The sequence below is a fragment of the Lampris incognitus genome, chromosome 5 (assembly GCF_029633865.1).
Source record: "Lampris incognitus isolate fLamInc1 chromosome 5, fLamInc1.hap2, whole genome shotgun sequence".
Taxonomy (NCBI): Eukaryota; Metazoa; Chordata; class Actinopteri; order Lampriformes; family Lampridae; genus Lampris; species Lampris incognitus.
This window is the reverse complement of record NC_079215.1, coordinates 22448870-22473984: the sequence shown is the minus strand read 5'-3', so window position 1 is coordinate 22473984 and position 25115 is coordinate 22448870. Positions and strand designations below refer to the sequence as shown.

The window sequence follows — 25115 nt, the reverse complement described above, 5'->3', positions numbered from 1 at the left end:
AGCCCCTCTCTATCTTCTGCTGTTCCTCTTTTGATCTCACCACCTGTGACTCGTAAGACAGTTTCTTTGGGGGACGTCGAGTTCTCTGTGGGTTCCTCCTCAGGCTGGGGCCATCAAGTGCGTTGGTGTCACTGACATTTAAGTCCTCTTCCCCCCCTTGACTCACTTTTTCGGCTTCCTCCCCCATTACCTCCATGCCATCCACCTCCCAGTCCCCCATGTCAGACTCAACTCCTACACTTGTTGCTGCACCAGCCCGCTCCACCGGAAGAAACATACACTGTGTAAGAAGGTTGCGGTGAACCACTCTCTCTTTTTCACCATCCTCTGTTCGGACCACATACACAGGTATACTGGGTTGTTTCTTCACCACAATGTATGGGCGTGACTCCCATCTGTCTCCCAGTTTCTGCCGTCCCTCCACATGACATATTTTGACCAAGACTCTGTCCCCTGGGCTGAAACCTTGACTCTTTGCCTTTTGATCATAGTACCTTTTCTGCTGCTCTTTTGCATGTCGTGAGGCCTGGTTAGCCTGAGTATAAGCTTCCGACAGACAGTCATGCAGTGTCTGGACATATTCACTATACTCACATGGCTCTTTGGTGGTAGAAAGCCCAAAAATCAGGTCGACTGGGAGTCGTGGATGTCTACCAAACATTAGGTAATACGGTGTGTACCCAGTAGAGTCATGTTTGGTGCAGTTATACGCATGTGTCATTGCATCCACATACTCATGCCAGTGGGGTTTCAGGTGAGGCTCTAGTGTCCCCAGCATGTCCATGAGAGTCCGGTTGAACCTTTCGGCGGTGCCGTTACCCTGGGGGTGATAGGGGGTTGTGTGTGTCTTAGTGACACCAGTACACTTACACAGCTCTTTCACCACAGCACTTTCAAAATTACGCCCCTGGTCTGCATGTAGTTTTGCTGGGAATCCAAACCGACAGAAAAAGTTCTTCCACAGTACCTTCGCCACTGTACAGGCTTTTTGGTCTTTAGTGGGATAGGCCTGGGCGTACCGGGAGAAGTGGTCAGTGACAATAAGCACATTTTCTATGCCTCCCTTTGATTTCTCCAGAGTCAGAAAGTCTACACACACAAGTTCCATAGGAGCGCTGCTGTGAATACTGACCAGGGGAGCCCTGAGGCCTGCAGTCGGAGTCTTTCTGAGGCAGCACCTTTCACACTGCTCACACCAAGCCTTGATTTCCTGGAACATCTTAGGCCAGTAAAATCTCTCCCTTATCATCTGCAGCGTTCTCTCAAACCCTAAATGCCCTGAGTCATCATGAAGTGCAGTCTTGACGGATGTGTGAAATCTCTCTGGTAGTACCAGCTGCTCTACTACTCCCCTTTGACAGTCTTGGACCTGACGATACATTATTCCATCCCTTACTAATAACCTCCGCCACTCTTTTAAGAGAAGGCAAACCTGCCTGCCACCACCAATCCTCTCGCTGCGGCTCGGTTTTTGGTTCACACTTTTAAAGTGCAAAACGGGACCGATTACAGCATCCTCTTTTTGCCCTGCACGAATCTCCTGTTTTGTCAATGCAGGTAGAGAGTCCATCCCCACATCTTGATAGGATTCACCGAGCGTGTGTGACAGAGGTTCTTGATGCTCAGGTCCCTCTGAAGCGGAGCTTTCCAGTTGTTGGGGAGATTGTTCCTCTACACACCTTTGTACTTTGGCTGATACAAGCTGAGGGCAGGTTTGCAGGACTTGGGTGACCTCCTGGTTAGACAGCCGGGAGAGGGCATCAGCGTTCGCATTATTCTGTCCCCTTCGATACTGCACATCAAAATCAAATGCTGACAGCCGAGACACCCACCGCTGACCTGTAGCATCCAATTTTGCAGACGACATGACATACTTGAGGGGGTTATTGTCTGTCTGGACTGAGAACTTGCGCCCATATAGATGGTCATAGAACTTGTCGGTCACTGCCCATTTTAGAGCGAGGAACTCTAGTTTGTGTGCAGGATACCTCGTCTCTGCTGGGCTCAAGCCTCTGCTGCCATAAGCTATGACTCTCTCGACTCCGTCCTGAACTTGGGCTAATACAGCACCAAGCCCCTCCCTCGAGGCGTCAGTCTGGAGCAGAAAGGGTAGGCTGTAGTCTGGATAGCCTAACACTGGAGCAGTTGTCAATCTTTCTCTCAGTGACTGAAAAGCCTCCTCACACTCATCAGTCCAGACAAAGGGTGGGTCAGGCACTAACCTCTTCTTCCCCCCTCTCCGTTTCTTTCTAGGGTCACCAGAGGTAAGGCGGTACAGGGGCGCGGCCAAGGTAGAGTAACTGCACACAAACCGCCTGTAATATCCGGTGAATCCCAGGAACTGAAGCACCTCTTTACGATTCGTGGGCCTCGCCCAGTCCTTGACTCTGCTGATCTTCTCTGGGTCTGTCCTGATGCCCTCCGCAGACACCAGGTGACCCAAGTAGTGCACCTCCTTTCTCACAAGCTGACATTTGGAAGGCTTCAACTTCAAGCCATGCTCCTTCAGTCGATCAAACACCAGCTGCAGCCTCTCCAGATGCTCATCAAAGGTTTTAGAGAATATGATCAGATCATCAAGGTAGATCAGGAGATGGGTGAAGTTCAGATCGCCAAAACAGCAGGTCATGAGTCTCTGGAAGGTGGACGGAGCGTTTTGAAGGCCGAAAGGCATTCTGTTGGCTTCAAACAGCCCCATGGGAGTACTGAATGCTGTTTTGTGTTTGTCCTGCTCCGCCACCTCTACCTGCCAGTATCCAGATGTGAGATCAAGTGTTGAGAAATACTTTGCTTGACCCAGAGCCTCCAGGGCCTCCTCTATTCTGGGCAGTGGAAATGCATCTCTTGTGCTGCAGGCGTTAAGCCTTCGGTAATCGATGCATAATCTTAGTGATCCGTCTTTCTTGGTAACAATCACTACTGGCGAAGCATATGGACTCTTACTAGGCCTGATAACCCCTGCTGTTTCCATTTCTGTCAGCAACTTCCTCACATCCTGCCACTGTGAAGGGGGAATCTTGCGGTACGGGAGTCGAAAGGGCTTTGAGTCGACCAGGGGGATTTCGTGCTGCACTGTTTTTGTGTGGCCGTAGTCCATTGAGTGCTGTGAGAACACCCCCATATTCCTCTCCACAAGCTCTTTTAGGAGGGCGCGCTGGCGCTCATTCTCCACTGCTGCCTCACTTATGTCCACCCCACCACTGCTCACAACTTGGTGCAGACACCGGTATGTCTCTTTGTTCTCCTCATTTTGATGACAACCCTGTTCCGTGGCTGAAAAATCCACAACACTGTCCACCAGGAAGGCGCTGGCCAGCTGTGTGTGTGGTTTGATTGTGACAGTTTGTTGGGGCAGGTTCATCACTCTGACAGGAGCACAGCCTTTCTTCACATCTGCAAGAACTTTGGCGACCATAAGGTCCTGAGGAAGCCGAATGGAGGCGTGGCCTTCAATTAGCGCTGTGTATGTCTTTCTTTGTGGGCCAGTTTTGATTTTGCACATTAAGTCCATCTCTTTCCCTCCCGGGATGCGTATTTTACGGCCAGTGTACACAGCAGGGCCCACCATGTCGTCTGCTCCTGTATATTCAGTGTCGCCAGTTTCCAGTAAAGCTGTGTACCACTCTGGATGGCTTTCCTTCACCCGCTGAAGATACTGCTCCCCATAGGTTGCTTGGAGGTGCCTCCTGGCGGCACGGACGACATTAGTTCCCACAAGCAGTGGGACGGAGGAGCGATACTCGGAGTCAGGGACAACAAAAGCCGGCACTCTCTGGAACTCTTTCCCCAGCACTTTCAACTTAATATGCAGGACACCAGAGTAAGGCACATCCTGACCTGCTGCACCTGCTATGGGTATTTTAGAGGGCCGTAGTTTCTGTCCATGGAGGTCAGGGTGGTTGCACCAGTATCCGTGAGTAATACTGGTTACCTGAGAGCCGGAATCGATAAGAGCCCTGCACTTTAATCCATTGACTTCCACCTCACCCTCATTCCTGGGACCCACAATAGGAATGTCCTCTACTCCATCATCAGTATCGCTCACCTGCAGTGGGGGTTCTTGCTGCTTGCCCATGGTTGCCCCAGTTACCACAGGCTCTAGGTGTTTAAATGCTGCATTGAGTGGGGCATGGTGCTCTCTGCGGAGGTCGCAGGTTGGGGTCGGTGAGTCCAGGGCAGACTGGGATCTGGGAGCACCGCTCGACATACTCGGGCTATATGCCCTTGCTTCCCACACCGGTAGCAAACAACACTGGAGCCCTGAGTAACTGTTCTGGGAGATGGTTGGGGCCTTAGTGGGGGTGCAGGGGCTGGTGCAGGGGTAGGTGCAGCAATTCTCAACTCAAGGTGAGCCAACTTGGTCACCTGTTCTTCTTTGCTAAGAGCTAATTTCTTGACCATATCTTTAAGCTCTGTCCACTCTGAAGTGTGTTTTGACCTCTCTGACCTCATATTGGTATCACATTCTGATGTGACCTGCACCTGGGTGAGCGCTTTCTTTGTCTTGTGTTGTGACTGGAACTTCTGAGTCTCTTTTGCAAGGTTTCTGAGCTCTGCTTGCAGCTCCCGGAAACTCCAAAGCCTGGGCTTCATTGGTGCGATCCTTGCATACACCATCTCATCCATAAGCCCTCTTAGAAACTGTCGAGTGAGTTTACTATCACGATCAGGAAATTGCCTGCCCCCTCTCTGACTTTCCTCTACCGCTCTCAGTGTTGCCTCCAGAGCAATAGCATAAGAGCAGGCAGACTCTCCGGACCTCTGGCTGCGCTCATAGAAGTCGGCTAGTGGATCAAGTGAGCCTTGTGTGTCGCTGTATTCAGCCCTGAGCTCCTCATACGCCTTCTCTGGAGTCTGGTCGTGGGGGGGTAGGTTCAGGACTAGCTTCCTGGCCTCACCGCTCAGGTGTCGCACAACAGTCGAAAAGCGGAGGTGTGTGGGGAGCTCGATTGCCTCTAGAAGGTACTGCATATCACGAACCCAGTCTTCTACAAGTATTTTGCTGTCTGGATTGCCAGTGAAGATACAGCGTAACAGTGCCACCCTGTGGCGGATTTACATTACTACCTTACATAAACCTAGCAGTATAAGTTGGGCAATACTTTAAGGAAGATACAACAAAGTGGCGACGAGGATCTTATTCGACATCCGCGTGTGTTTCTCCGCTGGTTTTGAAGATTGAGCCGGAATGTTGCTGTGAAAGCTGGAAGCTAGCAGGTTAGCAAGTTAGCTTCCCCATCAGAGACTGCAGTGTCGGCAGAGGTAAGATACTTGTGAAAAAAGCGGCGAACGAGGCGAAAATGGCGGGGATGATTGGGAGCATTGGCCCCTTTGATGAAAATGCTGAGCAGTGGAGCTCCTACACAGAACGTTTTGAATACTTTGTTCAAGCAAATGGTATTGCAGATGAGAAGATTGTGCCAACGTTCTTGAGTGTAATGGGACCGAAAACTTTTGGTGTGCTGCGTTGCCTGGTGCAGCCAGCCAAGCCTTGGACTAAAAGCTACGCTAGCATAGTGGCTACGTTGACGGCCCATTTCTCACCCAAGCCACTGGTAATTGCAGAACGTTTTCATTTCCATAAAAGAAATCAAGAGGAAGGGGAGAGTGTAACAGTGTTTGTGGCTGCACTGAGGAGGCTAGCAGAGCATTGTGAATTCAATGATGTGCTGAATGACACCATAAGAGACAGACTCATGTGCGGGCTGAGGAGTGAGGCTACTCAGAAACGTCTGCTAACTGAAGGTTCACTCACATTGGATAAAGCTGTCGAGATCGCTGTGTCAATGGAGCGAGCTACCAGGGAGGCTCAGCACCTCAGTGCAAGTGGTAAACTGCACCGGGTCTCCACATGGGACAAGGGGGAACATGAAAAATGTTACCGATGCAACAAATCAGGACATTTTGCAGCTGATTGTTGGAGTAAGGATGTGGATTGCAGGAAGTGTGGAAACTGGAATCCGCTTGCAGAAGTAAGGGAGCTGACAGAAACCCAAGGCAAGTAACCAAAAAGCCAATGCCCAAATTCAAAAAGAGACAGTCTGTACACAGTGTGGAACCAAGCCACACCACCGCTGAGCCCAACTGCTCGTCAGATGAGGCATCAGTGTATGTACTGTCAGTGCAGGGAGGTCCAGATGGATATTGGGAAACTCCACTGCTGGAGGGGATTCCAGTGCGCATGGAAATTGACACCGGTGCAGCTGTCTCCAACGTGTCGTATGCTGTTTAAAAGGAAACCTTGCAGCACCTTCCATTACAACCAACCAGCCTCAAACTGAAAACATACACCGGCGAGTCAGTGCGAACAAAAGGCATCGTCAATGTCACAGTCCTGGTGAATGGCCAGACAGCTAAACTACCATTGTATGTAGTCAAAGGGAACTTTCCATCTCTGCTGGGTCGGTCGTGGCTGGAGGAGCTCACACTGGACTGGCATGCAATTCGTATGGTGTGCAAAGGTTAAAAACGTCTGACAACGGTTCTGAACAAACATGCAGATGTGTTCAAGGAGGAACTGGGAACAATGAAAGACATAACAGTTAAACTGAACATTCAGCCGGATAGCAAACCAAGGTTCATGAAAGTCAGACCAGTTCCCTACGCAATAAAGCCAAAAGGGGAAGCAGAGCTGGAATCCTTGGTCAAGAGGGGGTTGCTGCAACCTGTCAGCCGGAGTGACTGGGCCACTCCAATCGTGCCAGTTATAAAAAAAAGATAATTCGGTGAGAATCTGCTGCGACTTCAAAGTCACCATAAACCCAGTGCTTGAGGCTGAACAATATCCACTGCCCCACATTGAGGAGCTTTTAACTGGATTGGCTGGAGGACAAAAATTCAGCAAAATTGACCTCACACAAGCCTACCTCCAGATGCAAGTCGATGAGAAGTCGAGAGAGCTGCTCACAATAGTCACTCACAAGGGCCTCTACCAATACTGCAGGCTACCCTTTGGAGTAACATCGGCCCCCTGCTCTCTTCCAGCGTGCGATGGACCAGATACTGAGTGGCTTGGCTGGTGTCCATTGTTACTTGGATGACATACTGGTCACCGGGAAGACAGAGCAAGAGCATCTCTGAAAATCTGGACGCCACACTGCAGCGGCTGGAAGAATATGGACTCAGGTCCGCAGATCAAAGTGTGAGTTTTTCCAGTCTGCAGTAGTGAATTTGGGTCACGTAATAGATTCAGAGGGCTTACACAAAGCTCCATCCAAAATCAAAGCGATTGTGGAAGCACCAACGCCTCAAAATGTGAGTCAACTACGCTCTTATCTCGGGCTCCTAAACTACTATGTGAAATTCATACCGAGCCTCTCTTCTCTGCTGCAACCGCTTCACCAGCTGCTGTGCCATGGTAAGGCATGGAAATGGACTGAACAGTGTGAGGCTGCCTTTGCGTAAACAAAAAAGGCGCTGCTTGAGTCTGACATGCTGACACACTTTGACCCCACATTGCCCTTACAACTCGCATGTGATGCTTCCCCTTATGGAGTGGGGGCAGTCATTTCTAACATCATGCCCAGTGGTGAAGAGCAGCAGGTCGCGTTCGCTTCATGCACACTCAACCAAGCCGAACGCAACTATGCGCAAATTGAACGAGAAGCGCTGGGAATTGTGTTTGGGGTCAGAAAATTTCACCAATATCTCTTTGGGAGGAAATTTGTCCTTCTGACAGACCACCGTCCCCTGACAACAATTTTCGGGCCCCATACTGGTATTCCTTCCTTGGCAGCCAGTCGGATGCAAAGATGGGCCTTGTTGTTGTCCGCCCACGACTACGACATCAAATACCGCAAGTCGGAGCTGCATGCAAATGCCGACAGCCTCTCTAGGCTGCCCCTGCCGGTTGACCGTGAAAAAGGCTACTACAGCAGCTACATGCAGGCCACAGCGGAATGGTCCGCATGAAAGAACTCACCAGGAGCTACTTCTGGTGGCCTGGGCTGGATGGGCAAATAGAAGAGACTGCGAGAACATGTCCATCTTGTCAGCGGGTGCACGGCATGCCACAGCCAGCCCCCCCTCCAACCATGGGAATGGCCAGAGGGACCCTGGCAGCATGTCCACATTGATTTTGCTGGCCCGTTCGAAAAGAGGATGTTTCTGGTGGCAGTCGATGCTCACAGCAAGTGGCCAGAAGTGGCCATAATGAGATCGACAACAGCTGAGAAAACCATCGAGAAACTTGGGGAAATGTTCAGTCGGTTTGGCTTCCCAAAACAGCTGGTGAGTGATAAAGGGCACCAATTTGTCTCACAAGAGTTCGAGCGATTCCTCGAGGTAAATGGAGTGCAACACATCCACTCTGCTCCATATCACCCATCTACTAATGGATTAGCAGAGAGATTTGTTCAGAGCATGAAACACGCTTTGAAGGCTTCTCAGGGCCAAGGCTCTCTCCACCAGAGGCTGAACAACTTCCTGCTGTCTTACAGAAATGTGCCCCACGCAACCACAAGAGCTGCTCCTGAAGAGACAAATCCGCACCAACCTCGACCTCCAAAAACCACCAATGACCAAAGAGACTGTTCACCTGAAACAACAAACTCAGGTTCAACAACGTCAACATAAAGCAAAAGAAAGGGTTTTCTTCCCAGGTGACAGTGTACTGGCACGCAACTATAACACCGGACCAAAATGGGTGCCAGCCACCGTCCTGGCACAGACAGGGCCTGTGTCCTATACAGTCCAGACAACTGAGGACACCATCTGGAGGAGACACACAGACCAACTGCTTGCTGCAGAAACAGCGTCTGAGAACACTACGTCACCATTATCAGTGGTCTGTGCTGAGCCATATGAGCAGGACAACCCAGCCAAACCCACTCTCACCCAGAATGCACCAGGTCACACAGAACCTGCTTCTTATGGGCCCATCTCTTCAGCAGTTTCAGAGACAGAAATGTCATCAAGCTCCACACTGACATCTGTCCCTGTTGCACCCCTTGTAGATCCGCCAGAGGCTGGTGCTAACCGCCGGTATCCCCAGAGAGAACGGCGGTCTCCTAAACGCCTAGATTTATAGTAGCCACAACCTGAAGAATGGGGCAGAATAATCCCCAGAGTTATGGCAGGGTCTGAGTAGTCCACCTAATTTCCTTAGTTAAAAAAAAGAAGTAATATTGTTGCTTGTCACTGGGAGTAAGGGGGGCTGTTAATTATATTGTTATTTGTAATTGAACAGTTTTGTACTGTTCTGCGGGAACGTCAGTGACGTCACACGCTCCAGCACCGGAAGTTTTCTTTAACAGGGTTAAAAGTCACTCGTAGAGCTACCCAGCTAACGTTAGCTGTCAGTCATACCAAGTGTGCAGGAATGGAGGTGACACGGAAAAGTAAGTAACTGCGTTTCGCAGTCGTTTTTTCCCCCCTTTGCCATGCACGGGTACGAAATTGTACATTCCAAGACTGAAACAATATGTCCCCATTTATATCAGCTAACGCGAGCGTAGCTTCGTGCCTCAGGCTCGCTAGCAAACAACGTTAGCCAGGCTGCTAACGGTACCTCTCTGTGCATGTCTCATCCAGCAGCCGATATTGTTGTCCTCTCTGTGCAGATTTTAAAGACAGTTTAAGCGTCGTGTACAACGCAATAGAGGAGGCGGATTTCTTAGCCATCGATGGAGAATTTTCAGGTACGTTTTTACAGCCTCTGAGTCCCCAACATGCGACACGAAAACAAAGACAACAAGGTCAAAGTTATAAGTAATTTTGAATTTGTATATCACTGTCACAGGTATAAGCGATGGGCCCAACGTCAGTGCGCTAACTAATGGGCTGGATACGCCAGAGGAAAGATACATGAAGCTTAAGAAGGTCAGCTTCTTAAATGTATTAACGCATACAACTGTGTTGCTATATTAAACGACTGGACCGGTAGAGTGCCTCCACTTCCCCGTCAGTCGTTTTGAGACCGTGTACTTACTGTTGGGGTGAACTTATTTCACACTGACATTAAAGGTCTTCCTCTTTCTGCTTAGCATTCCATGGACTTTCTACTATTCCAGTTTGGGCTATGTACATTCAAGTATGACCAGGCAGAGTCAAGGTGAGTGTGGAAACAAGTTGTTAGGCTATACAAATATTGGGTTTTGTATCCTGTACTCGTACTTGGGGACAAATCAGTAGTTCTGTCTGTTGACATTGTTGTCCATGAGGAAAAAACCTTCCATTATACCACCTATATGATTGAATGTTGCGTGTTATCAAAATCAGAATCAACTTAATTGGCCAAGTGTGCTTATGCATATGAGGAATTTGACTGCGGTTTATAGCAGCATCTAGTACTTGCATATATCACTTACACAACAAAAAGAAAAAAAAACAAAAAAGACAAGAAATAAATGGAATCAAATATGGTTGAATAATGAATAATTTATGCTAATATTGTATTGCTTATATATTATATACTAATAACTATAATTTGTTATGCTTACATATAATATACGCTTATATTATCTTGTATAATAAATATATACTATATATTATATAATTATATACTATATTATATACTTATGTTATAATTATAACAATAAATGTAATAATTCATAGTCAGTATACAGCAGTTGTATTTGTATTTACAATTGTACATTTGTATTGCACACCTGGTTTAAAAAGAGGTAGTACACAAATCGTAGATATGTAGGTGAGACATCTTTACTAGAGGGGGGCTATTTACAAAGTGTAATATTTACATAAGTGTACATTATTGCACCATGCTGTTAAGTGTTCATGAGAGAGATGGCCTGTGGGGGGAAAACTGTTCCTATGTCTGTTGGTTTTGGTGCCCATTGCTCTCTAGTGCTTATCAAAGGGTAGGAGTTCACACAGACTGTGTCCTGGGTGTGGGGTGTCTGTGCTGATTCTGCCTGCATGTTTCCAGCCTCTAGAGGTGTACAAGTCCTGCAGGGTGGGTAGGGGAGCGCCAATGATTTTTTTTTTCTGCTGTCCTCACTGTTCGCTGCAATCTGTTCCTATCCTGTTTTATTGCGGCTCTGAACCAGACCGTGATGGATGTGCACAGGACAGATTCGGTGGTTGCTGTTTAGAACTGGCTCAACAGCTCCTGTGGCAGACCAAATTTCCTCAGTGCCGCAGAAATACCATCCTCTGCTGGGCCTTTTTGAGGATGGAGTTGATGTTGGTCTCCCACTTCAGGTCTTTAGAATTGGTAGTTCCCAGAAACCCCCAGGTCTCCAAGGTTGACTGTGCTGTTAAATATTGTGAGGGGAAACAGTGTTGAGGGGTGTCTCCTATAGTCCACCGTCATCGCCACAGTCTTGACCATGTTCAGCTCCAAGTTGTTCTGACTGCACCAGAGCACCAGCCGCTCAACCTCCCACTGATATGCAGACTCGTCGCCATCCTGGATGAGTCCGGTGAACATAGTGTCATCTGCAAACTTCAGGAGTTTAGCAGAGGGAGAAGTGCAGTGGGGAGAGGACCCATCCCTGGGAGCACCAGTGCTGACTGTCCATGAACCAGAAGTGACTTCCCCCAGCCTCACCTGCTGTTTCCTGCCTGTCACGATGCTGGTGATCCATGGACAGATGGCGGGGGATACAGTGAGCTGGGAGAGTGGAGGAGAGGAATGATGGTGTTGAACACCGAGCTGAAGTCCACAAACAAGATCCTTGCATATGTCGCTGGGCAGTCAAGGTGTGGTATGTAGTGCTGTCCCATGCTGACTGCATCATGCACTGACCTGTTTGCCCAGTAGGCAAACTGCAGGGTTTTTCCTGTGTCATTCAGGACATCACTCATGTGTCATGTGATGTGTCATCACTCATCTAAGTGACCTCTTCAGTCTTAACTTAGTCTAAAAGACTTTTAGACTGAAGAGGTCACTTAGATGAGTGATGAACATTTCTTTCAATACATGTTGTGTCCATATGAACTGATTCAACTTTCTTGTGATTTTTCTTACCTGGTTTGTTGAGCATGCATAAAGACATCTGGTCTCCTTTGTCAGCGAATTTCTGGCCTGCTTGTACAGGGCTCTATCCCCACTACTATAGGCATCCTGCTAGCCCTGCCAAAGTTGTGTTAGTATGGCTGTGAACCATGGCTTGTTATTGTTGTGTGTGCAGAAGGTCTTGGTAGGCACACATCTTCACAAAAGCTGATGTAAGATGTCAGTGTCAGTTCGTCCAAGTTGCCAGTTGCAGCTTCAAATACTCCAATTGGTGCAGTCAACAAAGTCTTGCAGTTTCTGCTTTGCATTTCTTCACTGTATTTTGGTAGTTCATGGTTTAATTTTGCTCTGCTGAAGTCCCCCAAGGATTATGAAAAGTGAGTCCATATGTTTTTGTTCCAAGCCAGTAATCTGGTCGGCCAGGGTTTGCAGTGCGCCATTCACATTGAACTGGGGTGGAATGTAAACGCCAACCGGGACGAAGTATGAAAACTCCCATGGTGAATAAAATTGCTCACAGTTCATCAACTATGTCTCCAAGTTTGGGCTGCAGTATTTACTTAACACTGTGACATCTGTACACATTCTCCGTTTATGTTGAAGCAAATTTCTCTACCCTTCGCTTTCCCCGATAGCACCGTTACTCGATCTGCTCGGTGTAGGCAGTAGCCCGGCAGATGTAATCCACTGTCGGGGGTGGATTCGCTGAGCCAGGTTTCAGTGAAACAAGGGCAGTAGAACGTGCTTGTTCGTCCCATTGAGGAGAAGCAGTTCGTCCATTTGGTTGGGCATGGAGCAGAGATTCGCCAGGTGAGACGCTGGGGGAGTAGATCGAAATCCCCGCTGTCAGAGCTTCACCAGTGCACCGGCACACTTCCCCCGCCTGCATCACCTCCATGTCTCACAGACTTTCCGGATTTGTGAAAACTGGTGACAAACTATCTGGAATTAACTGCCTAATGTTAAGCAGTTCTTTTCTAGTGAAAGCAATCTGGTTTGAGTAATCAGACACAGAGAATAAACAAAAACAGAGAGCACTGTGCTGAGGGCGCCATCTTGAATAAGACTGTAGTCATTCATCAGCAGGGATATGCAGTAATATTTACATGAGCATATAAAGATATTTTGTGGATGGTTGCAGATGCTCATGTTAAGGTGATGCTAAACAAATCGGCAGTTGTAGTGTGTGTTTCGCATCAATCTTGCTAATGTCTATGTCTTTGTATGCATTCACAAATTATAGTAATGAACCCTGAAGAAAGCATTCACAAATTATAGTAATGAACCTGGGAGAATTTAACTAATACCTTATTCTTATGATCTTGTTTCTGCAGGTACACCATGAAATCTTTTAATTTCTATGTATTTCCAAAACCATTCAGCAGGACATCCCCTGACATCAAGTTCATCTGTCAAGTGAGTCAATGACTCGACATTCTGTTGCTTTGTTTAAATAATGGAAGAAGATGCCCTTTGCAACAGTGATTGAGTGATGGCTATTAAGAAAAAAATGTTACTGTATATTTAATGTCAACAATGTCAACTAAAAGATCATTTAATTCCTATCAAGGAAAGATTTTTGAATGCCACATGTCGTTTTTGTCATTTCAGAGTTCTAGTATTGACTTTTTGGCCAGTCAGGGGTTTGACTTCAACAAAGTATTCCGTGATGGTGAGTAGAACACTCTTTGAATAATGCAACACAGAGGAAAACAAGAACAACAATGTTCTTGTTTTCCTGTGTTGCAGGAAAGGGAAAACTCTGATTAACAAATTGTTAATCAGGTCATTTACTGACAAACTGCACAGCTTACCCTATTCTCGACCTCCTTTGTGGGAAGGGCTGTCGTAGAATAATTGGTAAATGGACTGCATTTCATGCAGTGCTTTTCTAGCTGCAACAGCCACTCAAAGCGCTTTACAATCAATTAATGCCTCACATTTACTCACACACCGATGGCGATGTCAACAGTGCAAGATAACAACCAGCTCATCGGGAGCAGTTAGGGGTTAGGTGTCTTGTTCAAGGACATCTCCACATTTTCTCAGGGAGGAGTCAAAAATCGAATCGCCAACCCTCTAGTTACCAGACAACCTGCTCTACCTCCGAACCACTGTCGCTCACTGTCATAGAACATGGCACTGTTGGCTAACAAATGTCGATTCTCGTTTCTATAGGGATTCCATACCTAAATCAGGAAGAGGAAGCCCACCTGAGGGAGCAAACAGAGGAGAGGAGGAATCAGCATGCTAATGGATTGGGGACACCATCCTATATCTCCCCGTCCTCCTCTAAAGGCCCTTCTCATGTGCCTGAAGACCATAAAGACTTCATCAACAGGGTGGTGTAAGTCTTCAGACCAAAGGCATTGAAGCATTAATTATAAAGGAGTAAGATGTTTCTCATCAGATAAGTTATTTTTGCCATAACGTGTAGGTAAAAAAAGAAAAGCAATGGTAAGCTGTGTACCATAAATGCACAGAGAAATTTTAATTAGATCTTTGTGTATCCTGAGCTCAAAATTTTCAGCAGCGCTGTAACTGATGATCTCCATAAAGTATGCTTCAATAGGATTTAACATTTGGTGCTTAACCTAGTCCTTGCTTGGCCTGCTACTGATCTTATACTCCATGGTCTTTTTTTGACTCAAAATAGGCTACAAGCATGATGGGTAGGGGTGTTAATAATTTTGCTTTGATTTTACAGGTTTGCACAGTGCACGTGTTCATTTCATTTACCTTTATTTAACCAGGTTTGTCCCGTTGAGATTAAAATCTCTTTTACAAGAGAGACCTAGCCAAGAATGGCACCAGTACACCAGTTTCAGCACATACTCACATGAAGACAACAGAATAGCTCAATTGCAAAATAGCATAAAAATGAAGGGAAAAGATACAAACCTGTTATCAATTAAAACATTTACAATTTCCAATAGACTCAGATTCCATAGACTTAACCATACCTTTAAATACAGATAGAGTAACCAAGTCCTGGAGTTTAAGTCTATTCTGCAGGCTATTCCAGGCAGATGGTGCAGAAAACATAAAGGCCTTCTTGCCCAGCTCAGTCCAAACTGTACAAGTTTTTTTACACGTTACAAGTTTTCAGTCACGGGAATGTTTCACATATGAGCTCCACACTAGTGGTCGACCAATTATGGGGTTTTTTCAGAGCCGTTACCGATTATTAGTAATCATGGAGACAGGCAACCGATATTTGGAACCGGTATACATTTGCAGTAAAAATGAAAGTCTTGGTGTCAAAATTTAGAATAACACAAACTCCAACACAAAACTTAGTTGAAATGCCTTTAAGCATATGTTTGATTAAAAAGAGAACTTTCAAGATTATCTTAAAACAAAAAGTGCAAGGAGCTCCCAGCAGCATTTCTTATAAATTGAACTGACACTTCAGTAATGTTACTTGTAGTCATGGGTTGAGACTGACAGTATGACTAGCCCTGGTACGTGACGTGCAAGAAGTAATGTTGTAGCCCATCAATTTTTTATTTTTTTTTTTGCTAGTCAGCTAACTAAGTTGGATCAACAAATGAATCTGTTGACGTTCGCTATCGCAATCAAGTTAGCTCTACGAGACTCAACATTAGCTCACGTTATTATTAGGCTTGGGCCCGAATATTCAACTATTCTGTGTTCCGGTGGCATCTGGACACTGCTTGGCATCCTCCTCATCATATTCTTCATATATTTTATAATTGCATTATAATTGTGTTATCCTCTTTCAATGTTTTATTCTTTGAATTGTTTAAACACAACATCCATTGCACATTGTCCGTCTTGGGAGAGAGATCCGTCCTCTATTGCTCTCCCTGAGGTTTCAAGGGTTTTTTAGGGAGTTGTCCTTATCCGATGTGAGGGTCTAAAGACAGGATATTGTGTTGCTGTAAAGCCGCCTGAGGCACATTTGAGATATTGGGCTATACAAATAAAATTGACTTGACTTGATTATTCGGATATTTGTTCATTGGGTAGGTATTCGGTTTTCAACTTTGGGATTTGGATATTCATTTTTGTTTTTTTTGTTCGTTTGTTTTTCTGCAAAATGTTTTAATTAACTAGAGTTTGTTAATACAATATAGTGAATGTTTGAGTTTTGCTCATTGGTCTGTGTCAGTTAATTCTGTAACTTTCATCTCTACAGAGAAAAGGTTCAGGCCCTGTTTACTAATTCAGAGAAGACTTTGGATTTGGAGCCATGCACTGGGTAATATAGTCAGGCCCTTCACAGTGATATTTTTACAATGTTTTGCATCAATTTGATTTTTGCATCTTTACTCACATAAATGAATTTGTACCAGGTTTCAGAGAAAACTGATATATCAGACACTGAACTGGAAGTGAGTGTAATTTATAGATCTTTTCTCACATTGTGGTTATTTTGGTGCTTTAGTGCTGGTGGTATTGTGGTGGTCTGTAACTGGGATGATTGTCCTGCTGTTGCAGGTTTCCCAAGGGGCTTCATGTGGAAACCATGGAGACAGAAAAGGTCAGGGCAAGTTTTGTTTCAGCCTACATTATCATTTTTCTGCTAAAGCAAAATTGTGCAAGTGTGTGTGTTTTGTGTGTGTGGGTACCTTTGTGCAGAAAGAGCGATATATCCAGATCAGTAAAGTGGATGAGGTGGAGAGGAAGAGGAGAGAACAACAAAAACTTGAGAGGGAGCAGGTGAGTCAGGACTTTGGACAAATATCAAATAAATCCTACATTGTCATTGTTCTTTCTCTTCTGCATGTGTAAGATGCAAGACAACAAGAAAATAGTCTTTTTGTGTCTGTCCCTATGTTTTCAATTAGGGCTGAAAGTTGGGATAAATTCTAAATCTTTTTTTTTCTCCACATAGGAGGAGCTAAATGATGCTGTAGGCTTCTCCAGAGTCATCCACGCAATCTCTAAATCTGTAAGCCAAATAAAAGAAAAGCCCCACAATTTGAGCCGACATTAATATTTTTGCAGAAATGGTATAAACAACACCAAATGTAACAAGGAATGCTTTCATTTAGATATTCGTAAATGTATTAATAATTTCTCTCTGAATCAGTAAATGTCATGCCGATACCTCACCAAAGCTGTCCCTCAAAATGTCAGCGTCATTGGCTGTCATGTAGTCGCGCATACAAGCATTCTGGTGCACTGTTTTTTTTTTTTTTTAATCAATTCAAAGTAAAAGCTGAATAATATTTATTTGTGGTGTGTGGTGACTTTTCCACTTAAGCCTACTATGCTGAAGATTGTTGTTTTTGTAGCTACTAACACCTATGCTGACATGGGTAATTGAATTGATGTTGGGCGCCTCAAAATCCTAAACATTTCCTTCACATTTTAGATATTCTCCAGTACCACTGGTTCAGCATCTTCTGCACTGCTGAACAAAAAAAAAAATCATCATTGAACCTGAGTTTTGTCTATTGATGTAATGTCTGTTTATTAAGGTCTTCTTTGAGGTTGGTCTCCTACATCGGCTTTTAAGCCACAGCAGCTTCTTCAAACTCATTGCTACCTCCCTTGTCCTTCCATGTTTGGCTGTATTAGTGAAGACAAAGTGCAAATGCGCCTATCATTTTATGCAGGGAAACTCCTTACTGTCAGTAACCTTTTTTGAAAAGAGCAATCGCAAAAGCTATTACTTTCATATTAAAGGATTAGCTGTTGTCTTAAGTACACCAGTGATAGAAAAATCTTAGAAAACTACATTTGTTTAAGCTTTTTAAGATGTTTTTGTGGCACAGTGGTTAGCGCGGTCGCCTCACAGCAAGAAGGTCCTGGGTTCGAACCCCGGGTTAGTCCAACCTTGGGGGTCATCCCAGGTCGTCCTCTGTGTGGCGTTTGCATGTTCTCCCTGTGTCTGCATGGGTTTCCTCCGGGTGCTCCTCCCACAGTCCAAAGACATGTACTAGATCAGGTGAATCGGCCATACTAAATTGTCCCTAGGTGTGAATGTGTCGGCCCTGTGATGGTCTAGCAGCCTGTCCAGGGTGTCTCCTCGCCTGCCGCCCAATGACTGCTGGGATAGGCTCCAGCATCCCACGACCCTGATCAGGATAAGTGGCTTGGATAATGGACGGATGGATAATGGAAGAAGTTTTTGACTTTGAATGGAAATAGAAATGAGTACTCACCCACGGGCACATTACAGAGATTCCCTTGTGTTAATCCAGTGATTTTAGTTCAGTCAATTCTAGATACCTTGTCACAAGTGTTGAGAGCCAGACATTGTCGCATGGTTTCCTTTCTTGGTGATAGATGTTTTTTTTTTTTTTTTTTAGTTTAACTGTTAATCCCACAATTGCAAAAAAGCTCATTTGAATTCCGAAGGTCCACAAATTAAAACACCTATCCATTGTCAGTGGAGCAGTCCTAGACTTGTTTTGTTTTTTTGTGCCAAGACATTTGTAATTTTCCCCGCGACCCTTAGAGCAGGATAAGCGGCTTGGATAATGGATGGACGTTTGTAATTGTTGTTGTTGGTGGGTTTTTTTTTTTCTGATGTAAATCAATTAAATTTCAAATGATTTTGTAAGTTGTATGGCTTAGTAATTATAACTTTAGCCCTTTCTTTATTGCTTATTAATATCAAAGGAATCTGGAAATTAGTAATAGCTTTCACCAAAGCCTTTTTTTTCCGTACCCAAAATGAACATTTTGATAAATTTTATTTTCCCTGATAAACTCAGTTAATTTTAGCTGAAATTACCTGCTGTATTTTAGGTCAACTCTTGACTTCCCTAGGGATCAACATCTGGTGTTTTCAGCAACTACAGACTTAAGTGACAAAAAAACCCATTGTGCTTGTTGTTGCATGCGGGTAGTTTTATGAACACCAAAACATCACAGATTTGTAAAGTGTTGTTCCCCAGTCACACTGGTGCAACCTTGGAATCACCAAAGTCAAACCATTCAATTATTTTACTGTCTGAAATTACTGCTGTGTGATGTGCAGGGCCAAAATCAAATTACTGACCTACTCTCGTGATATGATTCCACTTGGAGAGTTCCTAACTACCCTGTCCCCCCCCCCCCCCAATTTCATCCAACACAGGGTAAGATGGTGGTTGGCCACAACATGCTGCTGGATGTCATGCACACAATCCATCAGTTCTACTGCCCCCTCCCAGAGGTGTGAATATGAGATGGCTGTGTGTGTGTGTCCAAATTTATCATCAAATAGTTTCGCAATTTCCACCAAATCCTCTTTCTTGTACAGCTGAGGTCCAAAGATGAAGCAGCATTAATTCAGTTCATTCTTAAATTTTAAAAAATACCAAAAAAAAAAAAAAATCCTGTTTTCATGATTTGGTCTATGTTCTTCTCTCTAGGATCTTCAAGACTTCAAAGAGGTCACCCAGTGTGTCTTCCCAAGGTGAATGTGTCTTGTCATGGATCAGGTTGTTATCATACATGTTTTTGTCAGGATTCACTTGGTAGAAAATCTAGTTCTGCTCTCGGCCCCATTCTTGTTCCCCCAATTATATAACATGAACCTTTTTTTTTTGTCTTGCAGACTGTTGGATACCAAGCTGATGGCCTCCACTCAGCCTTTTAAGGTAATTAAAATATGGCTGTGCACAGGGATTTACACAAGTGTTCCACATCTCAGGGGTTATAACATAAAGAAGTTGTTTGGAGCAGCTCTATCATTGTAATTGGTTACATATTCTTGATTTTTAACATTTCAGGAGCTGATAACTAACACTTCCCTGGCAGAACTAGAAAAGCAGCTGAAGGAGGGCCCCTTTAAGTCACCTATCGTTGGTGAGAACATTTACCAGTATTGCACTAACACCACCCTCACTCTGTTCCACCCTAATCTCGCCTCATATGTATTTTCTTTCCACCGTCTCTTTTAGAGACAGCTGAAGGTTTCCCTAGTTATGACACAGCCCAGGAACAGCTCCATGAGGCAGGTTACGACGCCTACATCACTGGGCTCTGTTTCATTTCCATGGCCAACTACCTGGGTAACACAGTCATAGGTTTCTGTTCCTTCCAGCCGATAAATTATAAATTGGTCTTTAATTGGTTATTTTCTAATCTGCTTGTTTGTCTTTTTCAGGCTCATTCTTGACTCCACCTAAAGCCCATATTTCATCCCGCTCTAAACTAATAGAGCCATTCTTTAATAAGTAAGATGTATTTTGGTTCCCTGGTTTTATTTGCAGCTCCTTTTTTTTTTCTTCCTTCAATGAAGCACACCAAGTTTTTGAAGAACTGACATTTTTATCATCTTTTTGTTTCCCCAGACTTTTCCTAATGAGGATAATCGATATTCCCTACCTCAACATTACTGGACCAGATTGTGAGTTAAAATTATGAGAGAAAAAAAAATCACTGTAGAGACTATATGGTCCTAGAAGAAAATATGCCAGAAATATTGCATGGGCTATGTGGCTGAATTATTTTTTTTTAGTTTTTTTTTTACTTTCTTTTCTTCCTGTTATTCTTTCATTTTCCTCTACAGTACAACCTAAAAGAGACCATGTTCTGTATGTCACCTTCCCAAAAGAATGGAAGACCAGTGACCTCTACCAGCTCTTCAGTGCCTTTGGTACGTGACACAAACATCATGTTTGTTCGGTTCATGTATGAGTATGATCTGTCATTAATCACCCACTTTCCCATTCCATTACCTATGCTGGAATCCATGCATCTAGGTAATATCCAGGTGTCATGGATAGATGACGTGTCGGCCTTCGTCTCCCTAAGTCAGACAGACCAAGTACAGATAGGTGAGTCTTGCACCATGGCTAAACGCTGGTTCACCTGTCCAGACTTTGAAAGAGTGACACAAATAAATATTGCATCACCTCCTCCTCTTTAGCCATGAACACCAGTCGTTATGCGGAGAGTTACCGGATCCAGACATATGCAGAGTACCTCAAGGGCAAGCAACAGGAGAAGGAAAAGCTTGTCCAGACTGCCCACTCCTGGGGAGAGGACGGTTGGGTAAAACATCAATATACTTCCTCCACTGCCGGAACAACTGGATATGGTTACAGCAGGTACACACTTAAACAACTACATCAGATTTTTTTTATGTTTGCAACACACATTCAGCATTTTCCTCATTCTTCCAAAGGTACAATGTCATACCTGGATGCTGACCTCTGTCATTCAACAATGTGAGCAATGACAAATCAGGCGGCTTGGCTGCTCAAGCAAACAGGATGAGCAAAGTCAAATAGGTAGACGTCGCATGCTTGGCAAGTTTGCTGACATCTACCAATTTGGAGTACTTCTGTAGATAAGTTTGTCAAGGACTGCGGGTATTAATTAAGTATTTTGGTGGGGTTTAGCCTCATTGACTTTTAAACACACTTTCAATCAAAGCAGAAATCTAAATCTGGGAGTTGTGGCATTAGATGTTGACCTTGTTTCAATCACTACCATTCAGCGACCTCTGCTGATATGTACCTATATTATTATACTTCAGAATAGCAGAGAGATTACACATTGCACCTGAAACTGCAACAAGCACTCGTAGTGCCCTGCACTTAAGTTTGGATTTGTTTTGTTGTAGGGCTTTGGGAAAGCGTAGCATGAGTCCTGTTCAAGGGGAGCAAGGTAGTGCAGAGGCTTTGATCTCAGATGGTTGGAACCACTACACACATGTGGAAAGTACAGGAAACAAGAAGATCAAGACTGATGGTGAGTGTGCGTACACACATATGCACAGGATAATTTCTTGCAGATTAATTCACTAACTTTTGGCTCTCCTATCCAGGCTAATATGATTGGTTACTGTCTTCCCAGATCTGTGCGCACAGACATATGCAGGAGTAGTTGACAGCAGGACATCAGAAGGATGGCTAAAAACACAGTATGTGAAATGCCTATGTGCACACACACTCAATTAGAAATATCCTCTTTTCTATACAGAGCCTGGCAGTGGTTGTTTTTTAGGATGAATAAATTTATTTCATGTTCTCTTGCTTTATCTGTGCTCCTCCCACTTTAGCAAGGACTGCACTGATCATATCCTGTAGTCTATCTCATTTTATAATGTTCATATTGTTTTTGCATTAAGTCAGGATTTTTTTGCCTCTTATAATACTGACCACATTTTTTTCCCCAACTCTGCCTCCATTTTATGATCATGAAAGAGAAAAAAATCCATTTAACAGATATGTTTGCACCCATTGCTAGTGGACTACTTTTTTAAAACTCACATGTAACATTGGATTGTGCAGGTGTTTTTCCTCACGTTGCCCTGTTTTTGTTATGACTGGTTACTAATGTCATTGTGCCTTGATTGCTTTGATTCCTCTTGCCTTAAGTAGCCCAAGTTGTGATACAGTATCGGTTTATTGTTTCTCATCAAAAGCCTGATTTGCCTCAATCTTAATAAAATTGTGAATTGACAAGATCAATGAACATTTATCATTTCAGCCTTTTGATGTAGCAAACTATGATTTCTTTTTTGAGGGGGAGGGGGATTTTTTTCCTCCCCAATTGTACTTGGCCAATAACCTCACTCTTCTGAGCCGTCCCAGTCGCTGCTCCACCCCATCTGCCAATCCAGGAAGGGCTGCAGACTACCACATGCCTCCTCCGATGCATGTGGAGTTGCCAGCTGCTTCTTGTCACCTGACACCTGAGGAGTTTCGCCAGAGGGACGTAGTGCGTGGGAGGATCACGCTCTTCACCCCAGTGCCACCTCCCCCCCAAATAGGCACCCTGACCTAAGAGAGGAGGTGCTAGTGCAGCAACCAGGACACATACCCACATCCGGCTTCCCACCCACAGTCACGGTCAGTTGTGTCTGTAGTGATGCCTGACCAAGCCGGAGGTAACACGGGGATTCGAACTGGTGATCCCCGTGTTGGTAGGCAATGGAATAGACTACCATGCCACCCGGACACCCTTCTTTTTTCTTTTTTTTTTCTTTTTTTTTTTTTAGTCTACCAACCCCTATTTTCACGTCACTCCAAGAATTGTGTATTTGATGTTAATTCATTATTTACTCTTACAGTTGGCAGTTAATTATTTTTTGACTGTCTTTTGGTTGCTGTGCTCTGCAGATCCACAACAGATTCAACAGGGTCTAGTCCAATCAATGCAGAGGGAAGTCCCGAGAGCAGAGATCCAGCCAGTGAAGCGGAGGGAAGACTCTCCTGGCAGCAGCCCTCCACCAACCAGGGCAAGAAGGGTCGAAAGAACAAGAAGAGAAAGACTGAAGGTGTGTGTCACTCTGATGGCATATTAGTTATCTGACATTGTATATCATTTAACAAGTTTTTAAAGTGCGTTACCTGTGAATTTGAAGATAATGGCAGTTTTGGTTGTGTGCACAAAACAAGGGTAACAATCTGGGTTTACAATTCATCTCCATGGACATTTATATTGTTTGACTAATTTTAAGGAGTCACAGTTGATAAATCCTTCTTAAATTATTTGGGATTTTTAATTTTTCATAAAATCAAGTTTTTCCAAGAGCCATTTTAATAGCAGTTTTTTTTAAATCAACCCTAAAGTTTAGCCAATTAGATGGTTACCTTAATTATTTTTTTCATCCAACAATCGGTTTTTGTGCTTATTTCATATCATACCTACTTGTTTGTATGGATCAGTCGGTGCTCGCACATCTTGTCTCATCTAAATCCGTTCATTTTCTTTTCATACTGGCAGAATCTACAACATCCTTGTTTGACGTACCTGACGTTTGGTAACGAGAGGAGAGGAGTGGATGGGACCATGCCACTACTCTATCAAGGCCCGGGCGCATACTGGGGAGCTGCCCCCATTATATCTCTTTCGCACTCTGGGCCTTATCCTTTTTTAAGGGTCATACTTACTTGGGATCCAGGCATGCCTCAAGTGTGATTGCTCCATCTACAATCGTGGAAACGGTTTTCATGGCTACCAGCCAAACTACTTTTAGAACTTTAAAAGTGAAAACAAAAGCCATAACAACAGCAGCCATTTTCTTAGTTACAACAGTAGAGAATCCGGAGACTTCTTGGTCGTCATCACACGCCATTCTAAATTCCATAACCTCAAAAGTAAAAATTTCACATTGTTTTGAATTCTTATATGCTAAGGAGTAAGACTGGAATCTTGCCACCACAGCGACATCGCCGTTTTAACCACCGTGTCACCTCTTGTATTGTGTGGTGTATGTGAGTTTGTGCATGTGGGGGAGTTGTACAGTAGTTGTATGCGTGTGTATCAATTTCCACATTTGAACTAAAACAGGCACTTGATTGTGTAGTTTACAATGTCAGGACTGTATTTTAAAAGCAGATCTTTTTGTTCTTTTTCATTTTTTTAAAAAAAAGCGAGTTCTGTCAACTTCTAGTTTTATCAAATATATAAGATTATCAAGGACAATGTTATATTTATTATTGGTGGTATTTTTTGTACTTTCTAAAAGAGGAGCCCGTGCCGTTTAATTTTGTATGGGAATGTTTTTCTTTCTTTCTCTGTTCTGTGTCAATGTTTTTGTAACTCCCTGCAGCTGTGTCAAAAAAAAAATGTTCGAATGCATAAGAATACCTGTACATTTTTGTATAAGGAAAAATTTAAAAATCGTATTTCCTTACAGAGGACAAAAATTAAAGAATGTTTCTTAAATATGTTTGCATTGTGTTGAGTTGACAATAGTTTAAGCGCACAACATTCAAGTGTGTTTCCACGTACACAACAGTTGTATCTAGTCACACCCTGCACAAGCATCATGTCAGGCTTTTGTTTAAATACATTTTAATGTGGAAGCTGTGCTTGGAAAAATCAAGCGTGCTGGTGATTATTAGGCATCAAATATCGTCCAGTGAACAACTTTTTAACTCTTCATTTTGGATCCAAAGGTACATCTGTAAGGATTTGCTCATATCAAAATCACTTTTTCCCCCTGTTGACATCCATTATTGTTTAGCCAAACCTTTTGTCTGCGATTTAAACCGACTCAGTATTTCAACAGAAAATCAACTGGCACCTCTAAAGATTCAAAATCACTATCTGTTCTCAGATGTGAATAGTTGCATTTTTTTTTCTTTATGTGTAAAATGTATTACAAGGATATTAAACGGCACAACCACCCTCTTTAATGGTTTTTAATTTATCACACAGGTTGATGGCAATCATTATTTCTAATTACGATACAATACAAACAACTTTATTTATCCTGCTAGGGGCAATTTGTTCGGTGAAGCTTGTGAACACAAAACACAGTAACGTGCAAACA

General features: G+C 44.1%; 1 protein-coding gene across 1 annotated transcript; it reads left to right on the top strand.

Moving 5' to 3' along the window:
* Window positions 1-9268: 9268 nt before the first annotated feature.
* parn (poly(A)-specific ribonuclease (deadenylation nuclease)) lies at window positions 9269-24854 on the top strand. Its single transcript, XM_056279981.1, has 26 exons — window positions 9269-9338; window positions 9561-9638; window positions 9740-9819; window positions 9984-10051; window positions 13252-13333; window positions 13529-13589; window positions 14096-14264; window positions 16080-16142; window positions 16237-16275; window positions 16382-16424; window positions 16523-16603; window positions 16779-16835; window positions 18975-19052; window positions 19252-19295; window positions 19437-19479; window positions 19612-19687; window positions 19783-19893; window positions 19989-20058; window positions 20176-20231; window positions 20394-20480; window positions 20587-20661; window positions 20754-20934; window positions 21453-21580; window positions 21686-21752; window positions 22954-23111; window positions 23561-24854. Exons 1-26 carry the CDS (start codon window positions 9320-9322, stop codon window positions 23599-23601), a joined length of 2055 nt encoding a protein of 684 aa, XP_056135956.1. The 5' UTR covers window positions 9269-9319; the 3' UTR covers window positions 23602-24854.
* The last annotated feature ends 261 nt before the right edge of the window (window positions 24855-25115 follow it).

Excerpts from the sequence above, each read along its gene's own strand:
- parn (XM_056279981.1), top strand. Across the intron at positions 13,334-13,528 it reads ACATCAAGTTCATCTGTCAA|AGTTCTAGTATTGACTTTTT; the intron begins GTGAGTCAATGA and ends TTGTCATTTCAG. Across the intron at positions 16,143-16,236 it reads GATTTGGAGCCATGCACTGG|GTTTCAGAGAAAACTGATAT; the intron begins GTAATATAGTCA and ends AATTTGTACCAG.